This window comes from Elephas maximus, chromosome 3 (assembly GCF_024166365.1).
Source record: "Elephas maximus indicus isolate mEleMax1 chromosome 3, mEleMax1 primary haplotype, whole genome shotgun sequence".
Taxonomy (NCBI): domain Eukaryota; kingdom Metazoa; phylum Chordata; class Mammalia; order Proboscidea; family Elephantidae; genus Elephas; species Elephas maximus.
This window is the reverse complement of record NC_064821.1, coordinates 136,368,001-136,387,094: the sequence shown is the minus strand read 5'-3', so window position 1 is coordinate 136,387,094 and position 19,094 is coordinate 136,368,001. Positions and strand designations below refer to the sequence as shown.

The 19,094-nt window shown below is 35.7% G+C and overlaps 1 protein-coding gene across 2 annotated transcripts in view; it reads right to left on the bottom strand.

Annotated features, from left to right (window-relative positions):
• Positions 1–211: 211 nt before the first annotated feature.
• The window catches only part of SH3GLB1 (SH3 domain containing GRB2 like, endophilin B1), a 45,175-nt gene continuing 26,292 nt past the window's right edge, over positions 212–19,094 (bottom strand). The window contains exons 5-11 of one of the 2 annotated variants that reach the window (XM_049879678.1): positions 16,921–17,013; positions 13,032–13,118; positions 11,023–11,046; positions 6,484–6,573; positions 5,994–6,094; positions 1,060–1,288; positions 212–679 (exon numbers count right to left, since the gene is read on the bottom strand). In XM_049879678.1, the coding sequence (XP_049735635.1) occupies positions 572–679; positions 1,060–1,288; positions 5,994–6,094; positions 6,484–6,573; positions 11,023–11,046; positions 13,032–13,118; positions 16,921–17,013 (732 nt within the window). In that variant the 3' untranslated portion in view covers positions 212–571. The remainder of the gene's footprint in view (positions 680–1,059; positions 1,289–5,993; positions 6,095–6,483; positions 6,574–11,022; positions 11,047–13,031; positions 13,119–16,920; positions 17,014–19,094) is intronic. The other variant, XM_049879677.1, reaches the window with a different exon arrangement.

Here is a 19,094-nt window from a genome sequence, read left to right as displayed (position 1 = left end):
CAAAAAACATAGCCTTGAAATCATTAAAGTTCTGTTGGAAAACAAGGTAAACATGGTATAACTGTGTTTGTTTCTGGAAGCATTCAGAAGCATTATATTCTTCACCAAAGAGGTTTAGATCCTACAGCTTTTTTTGAAACCAAAAATTTAAAATCAAGTTTTAATTTTATTCTTTGGCTATTAATTATATCTAATAAATAAGTCACTGATATTGATTCACAATAAATTTATTTTACATAAAAGAAAAAGCTTGCCATTAATGGAAAATTCAGTAGAAAACAGTTCTTCTGCTTTAAGTTGGGGCTCAAAAGTAGAAGCTGTTTGTTAGTGAGACCTCAGTAAAAAGAGAATTTTGTAAGAAAACATTCCTGGCATGAAGCTCTAGCATAAACTTTGCAATGAAATATTTACCATGCAACTTTATTGGCAGAAAGGCTGGTTTTTGCGGCTGGTATTTTCTTTTTAGTCTCCTAAGACATTAACATGGGAAGATGCTTAAACCTGCTTTACTTAGAGTTAGTTGTATATAAATATGGTGTCATGATGGGCAATCTTTCCATAGTCCACCTATTTAATTGAGCAGTTCTAAGTAGGTAATTGGCACTTTGCCCTTCTGATTTCCCCTTTCCCCCATTAGCCAGTCTGAATCCATTCCAACGACACTGAACACGGTAATTACCTACAAAATAAAATATTTTCCATTATTAACTATATTAAAAAATAAATACATAGAAAACTAATATTTGTATTTAATTTTTAAAAAATATTTACTATCAAAAGGTTAAATATCAGTATCAATTTTGCTAAAAGACAAAGGATTTTATAGGAGGCAGTTTTATATATCTTTTAGTAATTTAGCAATTTTAAATATTTCTGTGGTGTTCTATTGCTACACAACAGTAATTAAAAAAATTTACAGAATGGTAATACAACCATATGAAATCTATGAAATCATTCATGACAAGCCATTTCCAAATAAGTAATGAGGATTTTTCAATGTTATATATTAGAAGGTATAGCAATTCATGATATGTTTCTTTTCATACCCACATTACTTACCTCATCTGCCAGAAGTGATAATTCACTACTGTTTGCAGCATCATAATCATAGAGAACCCTGGCTTTCCTGTTGCCAGTACACTCCTTAAGGTCACTGAGGTTGGAAGGAGAGGTGACTACTAGACCACTTGTTGAAGCCATGGCAGGAGGGCCAATCACATTTGATGAAGCAGGTGGTAAAGGTGGTATTGAAGATTGATTGTTGTTACAAAGATAATTGGATGGAAAACTGTTGAAAAGAAAATGGCCTAATTAATTCCAAGTGATTAAAGTTACTTAATAATACCACCACTTGGTGGCACTGCTTACTCTCTAGCAACCTCCACTTTGGAAAAAGATTTAGTTATTAATAACAATACTTTAATGATAAAGTGGGTCATCTAGCTTCCTTTTCCCTCTTAGCCAATTATACCAGAGAAAATCCAGGTGTTTTTAAAATAAAAATTCTTGAAAGTTTGCACAGCTGTCTTTCAAAAATACAATGGCTATTTCCCAAAGGTTGCTGAAAGACTTCTATTTAAGGAACATCTGGTATGTTTTATCAATCTTTTCCTTCCTTTATGAATTGTAAAATAAAATTATCAATCAAAAACCACTTAAATATCAGGTACCATTATAAGTGAAGCTTTCTCAAGTTAATTCTTTTGAGAAATTTGAAATCTTTTTTTTAATAAAATTGATCCAATCACATTTTCCTATTCATTGAAATGACAAATATTTATTGACCATCTATATGTCCAGCATTACTACAAGCTGAAGACACAAAGATGAAATGATATCATTCTTTTAAGGACATATTAAAAAAAAAAAAAAAAAGTGCTATCGAATTGATTCCGACTCATACTGACACAAGTGGTGAAATGGACCTGCAAATAATATGCTATGATCGACAACTATCACAATGAAATTGAAGATGCAATGGGAGAATAAAGCAAACTTCCTAAGTTTATTTTGTCTTCTTTAGGGAAAAAAAAAAAATTTATTAGAAATCAGTAAAATCTTTGTGTTTAATGTCCTTGTAAACAATTCAAAAGAATATCAGCATTTTCAATTTATGGTAAGGCTACTTTCTCTCTAATAATACTAAATGGAAAAAGACTATAAAACTGCTGGCCTCTAATCATTCTAATCCAACCTTTTGTAAGGTTGCAATATCTGTGAAAATGCATATTTAAGTTTTAGTAAACTCATTAGTTAAAATATAAAACATTTTATTTGGTAGACTAGGTAAAATTCATTCCTCCAGAAAATATAATTTTCTTCTTCTCTTTATGACTATTGTGCCATCTAGAAAGCAGTCAGCCATCAGCAAAATTCCTTATATTCTTAACTTCTTCTCTAAATCTTCCCTTCACCACCTTATGCTAGTGTTTTTTATTCTTCCCACCCGCACTCAGAGGCAAAGTAAGTGTTCTATCTTCCTCATTGCCACTTGTAGACTCTTCTCCCTAACCAACCCTATCCAATGTCTGCATTTCATGTTACTAAATTATACACTACCCATGGTCTCTTCTTGTTGCAATCCTCTACAAACTCCCTCGTTCCCTTCCTTTCTAGAAGACTTTAGCTCCTGGCACACTAATACCCAAAAAACCAAACCCGTTCCTGACGAGTTCATTCCAACTCATACCAACCCTACAGGACAGAGTAGAACTGCTTCATAGGGTTTCCAAGGAGCGGCTTGTGGATTCAAACTGCTGACCTTTTGGTTAGTAGCCGTAGCTCTTAACCACTGCGCCACCAAGGCTCCTCCTCACTGACAGTATATCCTAATTCTTGGTGGTTTTAATATTTATATAGACAATCCTTCTAATGCTTTAGCCTCTTAGATCTATGAACTCTTTTGGTGATCCTGTTCTTGCCCTTAGTTTAGTCATCCATTCCCCTGGTCATATCTAAACCATATCAATTCCAATAACTATAACCCTTCCAATAACCGTAATTTCAAACATACTGTCCTCTGACCATCACCTTATCTTTTTAGTACTCACTTCAACAAGCCTACCAGGACCTATGCTACCAACACTTCCTTCATATCCATGGTAATTATTATAATCATTCTCTTGCATATGCTCTCATCTCCTATGACTCTTCAATTCATTGTACTCATTTGGTAAAAACCCCACTATTAGCCTACTCAGTACTCATGGATCAAAAAAAAAACCACTCTGTCGGGATGACGTTCAATTTATGACTAGAAACCTCAAGTGGGTCCACAGTGCTGCCTACATTACACTACATTTCTCTAGCCCATCCACTCTCCATTCTTCTGGTGACTATTTCATACCCTCTTGCCTCTCCTCAAAATTCCAGCAATTTTGCCTACACTCAGGTGGTGAACTTGTTTCTTTTTTAACCTAGGGAAAAGAATAATCAGTAAACTTCCACATTTTTGTCATCCTTCCTATAACTAAAGATGAGCTGTCTACGTTCCTAAGGCTAATTCCTCCACTTGAGAATAAAATCTCCTCTCCTCTCAAGGATATCACTCCAGCAATTTTTCTCTTTCTCACCCACATTACCACATTTTCTCCATCTACTAAATCATTTCCATCAGCTTACAAACACTCTTATTTCTCTTAAAAAACAGATCCCACTTTCTCCTCTGGTTATGGCCTCATTTCTGTTCCTCTTTACTCCTTCAAAGATTTCTCTAAACTTACTGTCATAATTCCTCTCCTTTCTTAAATCCAACGGTCAATTCTCAGTCCTCATCTCACTTGTTCTATCCAGTGATCACAGTGGATCACTCTCCTCCAATTTGATATTTTCTTCACTTGACTCCCAGGGCCCACACTTGGTTTACATCTTCTTACCTCACTACTCACACCTTCCCATTCTCCACGGCTGGTTCCCCAGCTCTCCTGAAATAGACTATTTCAAACTGAGCTTTTGATAGACCTAATGTGCCATGCCTACTGCCCTCCCTCAACCTGCTTCTCCTATGGTATTCTCCATTTTAATTAGCCACAACTCCATTAAAATACACCCAGGACCACTTCCACCACATCTACCACGCCGGCCCTGGATCCAAGCCACCATCATCTCCTGACTGGATTATTGACTGAATTATTGCAATAGGTACCGAACAGTCAGTTTCTACCCATTCTCTCATCTATCCTCAACATAGCAGCCAGAGTGATCCTATTAAGGTCTAAAATCAAAATATGTCACCCCTCAGCTCAAAACCCTTCAATGATTCCTCAGCCCTGAGTAAAGTCTATACAGTAGCTTTCAAAACTTTGTATGTTCCAGTACCCCACTTCCTCTACCCTTCATCTCTAGTCAAGTCCTTCCTGGTGTTCTTGAACATGCCAGCTACATTCCTCCTTCAAAGTTTTTGTACTAGAGAACTCTTCCTTCAGATACCTGCATGCTTTGTTCTCTCATGTTTTTCATGTCTGCCTTCCCTGACTACTGCAATCCTCCACCCCAAACTGAGGTATTTCCTTGCTTTATTTTTCCCCATAGTATTTGTCACCTTTTAAGTCCTTGGGTGGCACAAATGGTTAAGCGCTTGACTACCAGACTAAGCGTTGGCTATTTGAACACACCCAGAGGCACCCTGAAAGACAGGCCTGGTGATCTGCTTCCAAAAGGTCACAGCCTTGAGAGCCCTGTGGAGTGCAGTTCTACTCTACACACATGGGGTGGACATGAGTTGGAACCAACTCAACAGCAACTAATACAATAAACTTCCTTTTAGGTAAGAAACAGTAACATGAATTGTTGAATAAAATTATCAATGAAAAACAACTTAAATATCACATACTACTTTTTATTTTACAGCTATAAAGAGTGGTTAATGAGAATTTTAAGAAATATGAGGAGGTGAATGCTCCTTGGAAACTCCATGGGGCAATTCTACTCTGTCCTATAGGGTCTCTATGAGTCGGAATCGACTCTACGGCTGTGGGTTTGGTTTGGTTTGGGTGATGAGGTGAAAACACTGTGAAACCCACTTCAAAACTGAATCCCTAAGTATGAAAAACATGGTTTCCTAAACATCAGATTGTACAGATTCTCCTTCCTTTTTCTTTCATAATCCACTCTCTTTTTCCCCATTTCTCCCTTTTCTTCCTACTGTGGTTTCTTTCTCCCATTCTGCTTTCATTTCTCCAATTTATTTTTCTCTACTTTCTCTGCCCTTCTAATCTCATCTTTGTCTCTTAACTTTCCTTCTCTCATTTCCACACAACTTTCCCCCAATGACTTGTAACAATATTGCATGGAAGTTTGTTGTAGGCATTATATATGTATTTGAAGAAAGGCCTGGCAATCTACTTCTGAAAAATCAGCCATTGAAAACTATGGAGTATAAGCTCTATTCTGACGAGTCAGTCAACTAGATGGCAGCTGGTACTGGTGATACACTACTACATAATTTACATAGATATTGATTTTCTGCTCTGGTTCCAAATAGAATGTTAAGTTCCGTGAAGGCATGAATTTTTATCTATATTGTATCCTGGAGAAGTGCCTTTTTAAAAATTAAGAGCAAGTCATCTGGATTATTTTCCAAGTTCTGCTCTGGTCCATATCAGTAATATAATTCTTTCAGGTTGGAGAGATAAGCTAGAGTTTTTTCCTTAAAATGATAGCGCTGATTTCAACTCTGTAATGTTTGAGCCTATTTTAAAGTGCAGTAATAACTAGATTTTGTTCAAATGGTTGAATTCCAAGCATTTGTGTGGCTTTAACCAAAATGTGGAGTCCCTGGGGTGGCACAAACAATTAAGTGCTTGACTACTAGCCAAAAGGTTGGCAGTGCAAACCCACCCAGAGGAGCAGTTCTACTCTGCAATACACAGGGTTGCCATGAATCTGAATTGACTCGAAGGCAACTAAAAACAACAAGGCAAAATGCGAGCATGAATGGTAACAATAGCAACTCCTTTGCTGTACTCCCAGAGTGTATGAAAAGAAATTACTACCTTCCCAGTTGTTTTTGGAGGTCTAACATGTACTGATAACATTGTGCATAGTAAGTCATCTGGGCTTCTACAAAGTCATTCAGACAGCGAAGGTGATGGGCCTGTAAAGGAAAGTTACAGTCAGTTCTTAGTGCTATAATCTACTTAAAGTGGCAAATTCAAGGGGGAGATAAAGCACAACACTTTACTGAGGGAGAATCACCAGTATCTGACATCTTATTACAAGGTTTAAGACTGACCTCAGTCAGTAGTATAACAAACTGTTTGACCAACAAAAACCAATGACTAAGTTTGAAGAGAGTAGGTGAATTAAGTGATGAGGTGTAAGTAAAAATGTGGAATATTTCTTTGTGTATCTTTGAAAGTGCCACAATTTAAATTTCCGTAAATGACTAAAAAGGAAGTTCAGTTATGTCCTCCCCAAACACCATTACTTTAGGATTATCAAAGTCTATTGTTCCAAATACATTTCCAGTAAAGGAGCACTCACGTGTGTACTGCTCATTCCCTCTAGCAGAAGTCTGGTAATCTCTGCTTGGCGATCAAATTCACTTTGAGTTATTCTTAATTCCTGTTCAGACTTAAATTGGAAAATAAGTTTTAGAATCGTATTAGAAGACAGTCCATCTCACACACTCCTTTAGACAGTTAAAAAAAAAGAAAAACAACAAAAACTCAAATTATAATCTGGCAATTCCCTGATTCTGCTTTGTATCTAAACTGGTCCCTGGTTTCTGGGCCTTAGTTTTTCTGCTACTCAGCTTAGATAGAACTGATTCCTCACTAGTACTTGACTCTAAAGAATCTGTTAATGCAAAAACTTAATGACATACTCATAAAAGTCCAGAAAAACTACTATGCAACAGTCAAGATATTTTCAAGTATCAATTCTGCTTATTTAAAAAATCTAATATTTTATAAAATCTGAAGAGTACCACAATTCTAGAAGTATTAAAGTAATAACACCGCCAAAAACTCCCAATTATTACTGCAGTTTTTTTTATTTTGAAGTTAAAGATAGTCTTCAATTTCCAATTAAAAAGATTTTATTTACACACTGAACCCATAGGATTCTAATCTTTTTTACCAAACACTTGTGGCTAGGAACCCAGTTCTTAGGTCCCTCAAAGGAGTCTTTCTCCTACATTATAAATGTCTTTCTTCTCAATAGTCCTTCAAAACTTTGCATAAAATATACCTTAAGTAGAAAAATTATCTAAAAAAAAAGATACATAGGATCTTAAAAAGTTTTTCCTGAAAGTTATGGCTGATCTCCAACAGTGGTGTGCTAGTCAACCAGATCTCCAGGTGAGGGGGGGCGGGGGGAAAAAACACCCTGATTTGTAGTGTTTGCAGATTTTTGTGGTATAAATTACTCTCACCACAGCTGATTTCAAGCTACTAGGTAAAGTTACTGACCTCGGAGTTGGGAAGAGATGCCTATAATAGCACACCACTGTTGGCTTCAACCACCTGACTGATGCGGGGACAAAATAGTTTGCTGAAAATCAAATGATCTAAAAATAGTAAATACTGGCAAAAAAACATGTTCTCAAACCTTTAGCCAGAGTTGCTTGGAAGAAGTGGGCAAGAGAAAATAAAACCTCACAGCTCACTCAAAATAACTAGCTTATCCTCCCCCTATGGAGCATAATCATTGGTGATATTATTATAATGATCTTCCCAACTACCTCTTAACATAAATAGCTCCCCACTTATGCAAATAACTGTGGCATTTCAAAGACTTCACTAAGTATAAAAATAAGGCTTGAATTTTTTCCCTTTCATGCCCCACCCCTTTTCCTTCACCTTTGGTGGTGATAGTTAACTCAGGGAACTAGTCAAAAAGGAAGCAGCAGCAAAAAGTATATAATCAAAGTGATAATCGGTTGTTATAATCATTCTCATTCCACTGGGAATAGACCTGGCAGAAGGGACTAAGAATTGACAACTAGATTGGAAATATGGAAATAAGCTTGAATTACTCATTAATAGTTAAAGTTAAATTTAGTTAACTGAAATCACAATACATAGTGCTTTGACAGCAGGGCTGAAGTAAGCTTCATCTGGAAGCTAGTACGAAGCAGAAAAATGTCCAGAAGAAGAAAAGAATCAATATTCTTCCTAAGGAAAGCCTTAAGGAAAATAAATCACTTCAGTGTTACATTTGCACTATTTACTGTTTTGCTTGGTTGAATATAAAATGTTTTGATTCACAGAATTACAGCAGAACAAAAATAAAAGAACTTCAGAAGAAGGTAAAAGTACAATTTAATTTAATAATGGCCTTTAGTAGAAATAGCAGAAAAAGCTACTAACTTCTGTACAAGGTGTAAACGAATAAGCGAGGCAGCAGACTGAAGTGGCCTAGAAGCTTGAGACTGAAGTGGAAATAATGTTTTAATGCTAAGATACTTGGGGGGGGGGGGGGGGGAAACAGTGTATATACAAATAAAATGATTTTATTAAGGACAAGCTATCAATTTTCTAGGGTTGAGCAAAATTTAATATTGAAAAAAGGTACCATGTTACAAAGCCTAGGAAGTAATTTTTCTGCACAATCTGGAGTCTATATTTAGAAAAGGTAAACAAGGAAGGAATAAATCTCACTTCTTGAACAAGTTTCAGGGTATGTCTGGGGTGGTTCTAAACTTCACTTAACATCCCAAACCATCTATGCTTCTGACACATATTATTGATCATAATAATTAATCTAAGATGCTAAAGAAATTTAAATTAGGTTCAGCATAATCAGTTTACTCAGGGAGAAAATGATACATTATTAGAAAGACATCAATAAAAAGGGTTGAAAGAAGATGACACATTTAAAATGTTAATAGTCTGTCCTCCGGAAGATCTCACTCCCTGACTAAATTTTAACAATGAATAGAATTCTAAGGAAAAGGCCTACAGCTTAGAATTACTGTTACTGGAGTGACTGATCTTGAGAATACAAAGGCCTGACTTGGATTAGGTAAGCAGAGTTCTTTTAAGATGTATCTTGGAAAAAGGACAAAAATCTGTTGGTCTGCGATAATCAGGACTGGGTATCTAAAAGTTAGAAATTTTGGTCATACTTTTGAGGTATTTATTACGACAATCTTGGTCAGTATTACCTAGTTTTTTTCTACGGGCTTAAATCTTAATATATTCCAGGAATATAAAGTTTTAAAGTTAGGTATTTTTTAAGTATAAAAATGATAGAAGTAAGAAGTAGAGAAGGGGAGAAAACCTCCCTACACTCATTCTGATATAGTTCCTTAAGGGTTTTCATCTATATGTAAATAATACAAATGTTTGTTTCATGAGTTTCTTCCCATTTATTATATCAAGTATTTTCCAACCTTGAGATCGCAAAATCAAATCAAATACTTTGGTGTATTTGTTATGCCAACCAAAGGGGGAAAGACCCTTGTTTTCTTGCTCTACCTATGTCGTTTTTGTTACTCTGCCTCCTTTTCGGCCAGAGGTTCAGGAAGAAACCCTGGAGCCAGGGTGGAACCAGAAACTAAGTTAATGAATGGCTACCACAAAGGGGATCAGAGCACAAGTCAATCCTACAAAGTCAGTACACAAAAAGTTAAAGTTTGTAAGGCTATCAATGGTCAGAGGACACAATTATCACTTGCCCTCATCCCCAAGCATTGCCCTCATCTGGAGATCAGATTTGGTAGTCCCGAACATGAGGAGAAAATGAAAAAAATGCATCCAAAGACCTAAAATAGCATTTGAAACATATCTGCACTGAAGTCATACTTTTACTCCTTAAAATCTTGCTTAGCTACTTGATGTCTCAGCCCTGAGAAGATCAGAAATTATAACATGGACAGAGGGACTGCTAGCGGCAGTCACATGGACAGTTTCTAGAAATGACAGTCTGACACTGAGGGAGGAGACGACATACTTGTAAAACAAAAGATCCAACTGCTAAACAGTACAATAATGGATAGTCACAATAATGACCCTAACTATATAAATAAAATTAAATACTTGCTATCTTGTATTTAATGCAGGAATTTTTTTTTTTTTTTTACAGATACATTAAGTGACTGTGAAAAATAAGCTTTGGAGCTGGAGAGAACAAATTTCGGAATTACCTAGAAAATTCACTTGTGTGACATGTGACACATCCAGTTCTCTGAAGATACAGGACATGCTGTTAGCTATATTTTACATTTTAAAAATGAGGTAGTGGAGAGTTGTCATTTAAAAACCAAATGGCATGGGGATAAACTAAGTATTTAAACTGTCTTCTGGCAAGGCATTGTAAAGAATACCACTTATAATTAGGTTCCTAAGTCTGTCTTGGAAACCCTGGTGGCGTAGTGGTTAAGTGCTACAGCTGCTAACCAAAGGGTTGGCAGTTTGAATCCGCCAGGCGCTCCTTGGAAACTCAATGGGGCAGTTCTACTCTGTCCTATAGGGTCGCTATGAGTCGGAATCGACTCGAGGGCACTGGGTACTGGGTAAGTCTGTCTTTAAGTTGAATTTGTATGTAATTTGCAAGTTAGGTACAGTTTGTAGCTAAAGTTAGTCAAATGTTTGTCTTAGTATACAGTACATAGTGTACCTTCCTAAGCATAAAGAAACACTTCCAGGTGCACTAAAACATCTTGTACATAATACAGTAATAATAATGCTTTGATGTACACTGCAAAGTAGCACCCGTTTGTTACTACAAAACATTGTTTTATGTACCTCGTAATTTTTAATATAATAGAATTTATGGGGGTTGGTTCATAACTATGGGCTGTAAATAAGTCGGACGTTCGTAACCCAGGGACTGCCTGTAATAAGTATCTAGGATTTATCACAGATGTGCAAGGGACATCTGCAACACTGTTTTATTGCTCTGCGGAGCTGCTACTAGCCAAACAGATCTGAGTGTTCCCATGATGATTTCCAGATTTTATAAAATACAGTTACATAGACTGTGACTGGCCCCATGGCTGTTGCCCCATAAATATTAATCAAATCAAAAACAATTAAATTCTTGTTTCATAATTCTGTAATTTAATAATTTACTTACTTTTGTCACTTCCTCTGCCCAAATCTAGCCAGCATTAAAAATTAAAGAAAAATATAGAGCATGAAAGAAAGTTGGAATTTAACATTTTCTACAACTTAGTATAGAAAAATGTAAATATTTTAATTCAAATGGCATACTCTCCTTTTCTAGAATATTAAGAGATAAAATACATTAGTAATTCAATATGGTTTAATATACTGGGAAAGTATGCACTGATAATATCCATACTATCAATTTTTTAATTTTATATTAATTCAATAAGTTAATAAAAGTAAGTTCTCCCAAAGAGGGAATATCTAGCCTCACAACTCTAATTTACTCACTTGTAAAATCACATGTTTGTACTATGTGATTTATAATGTCTTATTTAGATCTAAAATTCTAGAATTTTAGGAAATTAAAATAAAGGAAGGACACTGAAGATTGATAAGCTTTTTTTCTTGGAGGGAAGGATACAATACATTTGAGATATAATAAATTTAAAATTACCAAAGTTAAACACTTCTTACTATTAAGTAAATGGAATCGGTATTAAAAAAAAAAAAAAAAAAAACCCTAATAAGACATTAAGAGTCCTGCTAATTGTCTTGGAGGCCTTTTCCATGTAAGAAAAAAGAAACCTATGCTTTCCGTAAGTTAGCAATGACTGAAATATCTCACACTTTTACATTTACCTAATAGACAGGACAACGGAAATAAAAGAATGCATTCTCTTGCTATCTAAGGAAAGCCCTAACTTACCCAGGGCTTCAGTAGTTATTGTAGTTAAAAAACAAAAACTAAAAAAATTATTTTACATATTCCAGAAAATAATCTTTCCTATTACATGGATTTATTTCTTGCTTTTAGTTCAATGCTACTGGGATAAAAGCAGTCAACTGCCAATTTATTATTAACTCTACTACAGATTTTATGCCACCTTTACTGAAGTGTTTGGTATTATCTAGAGTATAATACCAAATACCGTATCTAAATTTTTACTGGCTAACATTTATGTACTTTTTGGCTATGCTCAGATTTTTCTACTTTGTTAAAAAAGAAAAATTAGTAATTCTTAACATCTCAATAATTTCCTCAAACTAAGCTCAAAATATATATATACTAGGTAATACAGAACAATTCTTATTCCTGATTCTTGCCCAAGGCTATCACCATTCTGCAACTTTCTTAAGTGAGTTAGGACTGGATAGGGAATGGACCTGGCCACTAAAAAACAAAAAAAAAAACTATGCTTCCAACTCATAGCAACCCTGTAGGACAGAGTAAAACTGCCCCATAGAGTTTCCAAGGGGTGCCTGGTGGATCTGAACTGCTAACCTTTTGGTTAGCAGGCGTAGCTCTTAACCACTACACCACCAGGGTTAAACAAAGAAAAAAAAACTTGTTGCCCTTGAGTTGATTCAGACTCAGAGACCCTATAGGGATAAAATACTTAAACTGTTAGGGTTTGTCTTGGCCAGTGGTGCCACCAGGGGAGTGACACCAAAATGACTCCAAGGTTGGTGGTGGTAGTGGTGGTGGTGGTTGGGCTGGCACAACCAGGGGAGGGGCCACCAAGCCAGTGGCATCACTAGGGTTGGTGTCACCCATCATCCAGTGTGGTAACTGGTCACCACCACCACCCCTGCCCCATCACCCACTAGTCAGCATGTGGATGGCTAGGCTATGGGCACCTGACATTGGGTAGAGAGGAGGGTCTCTGCCTTAGCCAACAGGAGAGGGGAGGAGCTGTGGGGAGCCAGTGGGGAGGGAGTGTGGGGCCAGGAAGGGCAGGCTGTACAGCCAGACGCTTGATTCTGTGTGGGAGTGGGGGTTTGCTGGCTGGCCTGCAATATAATTGGCAATTAGAATATACAATTTCCTTTCTTCAAGCTCCAATATCACTTCAGCCAATACTTTTTGTCAGACTAATGAATACAGAGTTTAGACTATTTTAGACATTTAAATGCTGCTAATAGCAAGAGAAGGCACTTTATTTAAGATATATAAAACACAGTAGGCCAACAAACCTTCAGCCATTTTACATGCAGGAAGTTGAGCATGTAAGAGAAATTTACCATAATGTTATCTCCTTCAAGCCGAGTTGAGTTTAGTTGCTTAAGTGCACAGGTAAGAGACAAAGAACACATTATACCAATGAACACAGGGAAACAAGTTACTTCTGCACAATAAAGACCACACTAAACAAGTATTAAAGGAGCTGGTAAAAAGTTTCCCTACTTAAAAAAAAAAAAAAAACTAACTAAACTGCTCTACGCAATTTCACACACTAGTGCCTACTCAATTTTCCCAAATCATTCAAAATTTCAAACACAAACATGCTGATGCTTGATTTTAAAGCAGAACAATTTAGGGAAGGTGCATCACTTTAAAATCTGACACAGTTACCTAAAATTTTTATTAAGTTTTCAACTATGAAAGCCCTGCTGCCTACCTACAACTTCCCTATTCAAAGACCATTTCTATTTTATGAATTTATGATGCCTTCAACCACGTTCTCTTTCAATCAGCCTCAGCCAGGTCTTGGCATACCCTGAAGAAATATGAAAGGCATGTCAATCCGTGTATTTCCAATAAACTTTAAATTCTGACATGTGTACATATGCAAGTAAGGCTATATAATGGTGCTATAAATTCACTCAGTTTACAGATTAAGTATTTAGACCACTGTGGAAATGCTTAAGTGGGCAGAAGAATACATCTGCTATATTAGGTTTCTTAAAGACCTATTTTCCATCATATTTGGATCTCAAAAAATAGCAGAGGTCTAAATCTCTAAATACTGGACAGCTTTGAAGCCAGCTTATTTTTTTCTTCCCATTAACAAAACTCTAAAATAATAATAAAAAAAGTTTATGAAAGATAAGGTTAGGTTAATCACTGTCAGTGCTTTGTAATTTAAATGTAGAAGTTATATTTTGTCTTTGCTCCTGTGACATGGTTATCAGACATGCAATTTTTGAATACTGTGTTTTTGTTTATTGTGAAACAAAGCAGGTTTTCTCTTTTTTGCTCAACTGGTATATTTTTGAGAAATGCCTGAGTGCGTGCAGATATTTTTTTTACTGATACAGGGCTAAACCATCAAAAAGCTTAATGTACTATATTAAATAAGTATAGAATGTAAAAAGAGGTCAAGAGAAACTACGTTGTAAATGAATTTTTTAAAAATTTTATTGTGCTTTAGGAGAAAGTTTATAGCTCAAGTTAGTTCTCATTTAAAAGTTTACACACATATTGTTTTGTGACACTGGCTACAACCCCTCCAGTGTGACAGCATTCTCTCCCTTTCCACCTCGGGTTCCTCGTGTTCATTGGTTCAGTTTTCCTGTCCCTTCCTGCCTTCTCATCTTGCTTTTGGGCAGGAGTTGCCTATTTGGTCTGGCATATTTGATTGAATTAAGAAGCACATTCCTCATGTGTGTTATAGGCCTGTCTAATCTTTGTCTGGAGCCCTGAAAAGTGGGCTTTGGGAGTGGCTTCAGTTCTGAGTTAGCAGAGTGTCCAGGGGCCGTAGTCTTGGGGGTTTCTCCAGTCTCTGTCACACCAGTAAGTCTAGTCTTTGTTTGTGAATTTGAATTTTGTTCTACATTTTTCTCCTACTCTGTCTAGGACTCTCTGTTGTAAATGAATTTTTTAAAAAGTACTGTTATGCACAGGTCTCAAATCTTACTAGCAGAGAATTAACCAGTCTCAAAACAATCAATCCATGGAAATTAATAAAGACGTGAAATCAAAGAAAGTCTGGGGTTAAAGCTGCCCTTTTAGCTGCCAAGAAGTAATCAGAAAATATGACAAAGAAGGGAAAAAAAAAAAAAAAAAACTCAAACCTCTAGTGCTTTCTGTTTTTCTGTATTCTTTAAGTACATGGAAGACAAATACAGAAAAAAGAAAAGGAATCACCAAATAATAGGTATGCCTTAAGGCTCTGTGTAATAATGAGCTAAGAGGGCTATTTTTTTCCAAAGAATTTCAGACTTAAATCAGGAATGTGGTTTCCTTTGTCTAGACTAATATTTTTAATATTTGGCTATGGTTAAATTTTGTTTTATGTAATATAAATTCTAGTAAAGCTATGTATAAATGAAATTGTTGGATAAAATCATTTGAATTATAATTCATTTAAATTTCAAACATCAGTTTCCATGGAAAAAATTTGTACTTAAAAAATAGCACAGAAAATCGTTAAGATTTTTTCTGGATATATCAAAAGGAAACATCTCTCAAAATCTGTCCAGTATTATATATTTAGGTCCAGTATTATATATTTAGTTCTTACATATTTTAATAGTAATGGTAAAATAATTCAGAGTAACCAAAAGACTCTCTGTATATTGTTATATCTATGTGCTTTCTGGTACTTTTCTAGGTTAAAAAAGTAGACTATCATTATCCTGTAACAGTCCTTGCTCAACAAAATTTTGTACTGAAACTTGATAACAATATTCTTATTCCATAAATCACCGGGCATATGCAGGAATTTTGAATTAAATGATTCTGTTCTAATTCAAACGTTTATTTCCAAATAATCCTTGTTTATCTGAACATTTTTTATCCAATTAGGAAATTAGTATCTTAAAAACCAATTTATATCTTACTGTAAAAACTTAATAGCAAGTAGAAATGAATAATAAATTCTAATTTAGAGTCTCTTGCCATCTACAGTATTCATTTTTTAAGTTCTGATTTTGCAGAATGCCTATTTAAGGAAGTTAGGCTGTTCATGGTGATGATGTCATAATAAAATCAGAGGTGAATTTTTGGAATTAATGTCTTGTCAAAGATAGCTCTTTTCCAGCAGTAGCTAACATAAAACCTCTAAAAGGGGAACACTATAGAACAAATATCTTATTCTGCTCCTATAAGCTGCTAAGGGTAATCTCACGACAGCCATCACTGTCCTACACCAAACTGCCAGTATTAAATTTCACTGTAAACCAATTTTCAACCTTTTCTTTCCTAATACAGAAGCGCTACAATAGACTTCAATCAATACTGTGGTTATAAGCTCATTAAGACAATGATTCTTAATGATGGTAGTGGGTCAGAGAAAGAGAAAGGGCAGTGGGAATAACATGCCTCTTAATAAAACATGTCCTGTAACTCAAATTAAGAATTAACTTGTTGGCTTCTTATAATAAATTTATACTTGTTTACACTGTACTGTCTTAGATTACACTGTCCGATTCAAATCTGATTAATCTCTTTAAGCTTTAGAATGGAGATACAGAGTTACCAGTTTATGAATAACGCCTTTTAATCAGGTTATTTTATGTATTTATAATAACAAAACATGCATGTATTCAACTATAGAAGACTATCGTGAGGTTGACTTTCTGAAAAATATACCAGAACTTATTTATCCAAAATGAGTCTGCTCCCCTTCAAAACAGCCACCTGGGAGCCTATGCCGCCACTGTTGGAATGTTTTTGGAACTATCCTTTGACAACTCCTTCAGTCAGTGTGAGTCATATGCGGAAAAAAAGTCACACCTCATTTTTAAGTCACACGCAAGTATCTGGAAACTTGATTTATTCTCATCTAAATTATTGTCTTTTCTACTATTTTCAAATACAATAAACCTATTTTCAAAAGGCATTTGTTGCTACCATCAAGGATATTTAAAGAATATGACACAGCTTTAGGAGTGATAATTTTTGTTTCTAGCAACAGTTCTATCACTGAAATAAGAATATTGCCTCTTGATATGACTACTTTGTACTCATTTGGCTGTATTAAAATCTGATAAGGTTCTTTAAAAAGTGCAAAAACAAGACCCTAAAGTTATATTCTAGTATCAATAACAGACTTTATCTTGCATGGTATATTACTAAAATACTTTTACAGATCTTAAAGTTATTAAACTAAAATGTTTTCTATTAACAAGCACTACTTACTGAAGCTCTCGTGTCTGCAGTTTTTGCCTTTTTCAGTCTGGTTTTTGCAGCATCCAAATCCAGTCTCTTATTTTGTAATAGTTTCCTCTCTTTCTATAAATATAAAAAGAAAAAATAAAGACTAAAGATTCTAAAATCCAGTAAGAAGATACACATTTAAAATGATTTCCGTTAAATACACGTTATCATCTGAAAAAAAAAAAAAATCTGTGATTACAAATCGGCTATAAAGTGACCATTCAGGTCTCTGGCCTCTTAGTGATTTCAATTCTAAAGTGATGGAGACATTCTAGATATATTCAACATCTGGAAAAAATGTCAGGCAATGGTACGAACAACGGAATATCAGTTTTAATACTTTGTGATTTTGCTCCCCAGGGCACATTTAGCAATGCCTTTTTTGGTTGTCACAGTTGGAAGGAGCAACATTACTGGACTCTACCCAGTATCCCAGAGATGCTGCTATATATCCTATAATGCAGGACAGCTCCCCAATAAAGAACTACCCTGTTCAAAATTTCAGTAGTGCCAAGGTTGAGATATCTGATATTGAGCTGTCTCAGATTCTCCTGGAAGTGCCTATGGTTAAGGAGGTATGAGCTTAGGCCAGGACTCCTTGATACCCTACATGATCTACCTCAAGGATTGGGGAGACTGCTTTTAACGTGCCACAGCACTGAACGCAACTCAACTACTCCAAAAGAGAACTTCAAATTTACAGAATTAACAATGACTAAAGATTAGCATGTTTTTTTAAAGATTAGCATGATATCTTAGAATTTCGGCCGGGAATGTCAAACTTCTGTACAGTAAACTTCTAAGAATTTTTTTCTTGTTTAATAATATTTCATGGTGTTTTCGTTCAAAGTTTATCCAGCAAATCAGGTTCACATTTGGCAATTTTTCTATACAGCTTGTTCATCAATGCCAAATGTGACATCAGTTACAACTTTCACAGTGTGTAAACATTCTCTTTGTGTTCTGGTTGTTCCATCTCCAGTGCTCTGGTTTCCCTGCCCCCTTATCTTCTCATCTTTGCTTTAGAGTAATTGTTGACCTTTTGGTAAAATAATTTTTTCTCACTTTATTAATTTCTAAACGGATTTTATACATCAAATTTCATCCTGACAATTTTCTTTTAAATCATATTTTAATTTGGTGGTTCTTCCTCTGTCTGAGGTCAAATATATGTTTCCCACAGATAAATCCATTGTTGTTGTTGTTAGGTGCCATTGAGTCAATTCCGACTCACAGCAACCCCTACGTACAACAGAATGAAACACTGCCCAGTCCTGTGCCATTCTTGGAATCACTGGTATGTTTGAGTAAACCATTGTGGCCAGTGTCAACCCATCACATTAAGGGTCTTCCTCTTTTTCACTGATCCTCTACTTTATCAAGCATGATGTCCTCCCCTCCAGGGACTGGTCTCCCTTGATAACATGACCAAAGTATGTGAGACGAAGTCTTGCCATCCTTGCTTAGATGAGCATTCTGGCTGTACTTCTTCCAAGATAGATTTGTTTGTTCATCTGGCAGTCCATAGTATATTCAATATTCTTCGCCAGCACCGTAATTCATAAGGCACCACTTCTTCAGTCTTCCTTATTCACTGTCCAGCTTTCACATGCATACGAGGCAATCGAAAACACCATGGCTTGGGTCAGGTGCCCCTTAGTCCTTAAAATGACATCTTTGCTTTTTAATACTTTAAAGAGGTCTTTTGCAGCATATCTGCCAATGTGTCATTTGATTTCTTAACTGCTGTTTCCATGGTGTTGATTGTGGATCCAAGTAAAATGAAATCCTTGACAACTTCAATCTCTTCTGCGTTTATCATGATGTTGCTTATTGGTCCAGTTGTGAGGATTTTTTGTTTTCTTATGTTGAAGTGTAATCCATACTGAAGGCTATGGTCTTTGATCTTCATCAGTAAGTGCTTCAAGTCCTCTTTACTTTCAGCAAGCAAGGCTGTGTCATCTGCTATCACAGGTTGTTAATGAGTCTTTCTTTAATCTTGATACCCCATTCTTCTTCATACAGTCCAGCTTCTCCGACTATTTCCTCAGCATACAGATTGAATAAGTCTGGTAAAAGGATACAACCCTGATGCACACCTTTCTTGCCTTTAAACCATGTAGTATCCTCTTGTTCTGTTTGAATGACTGCCTCTT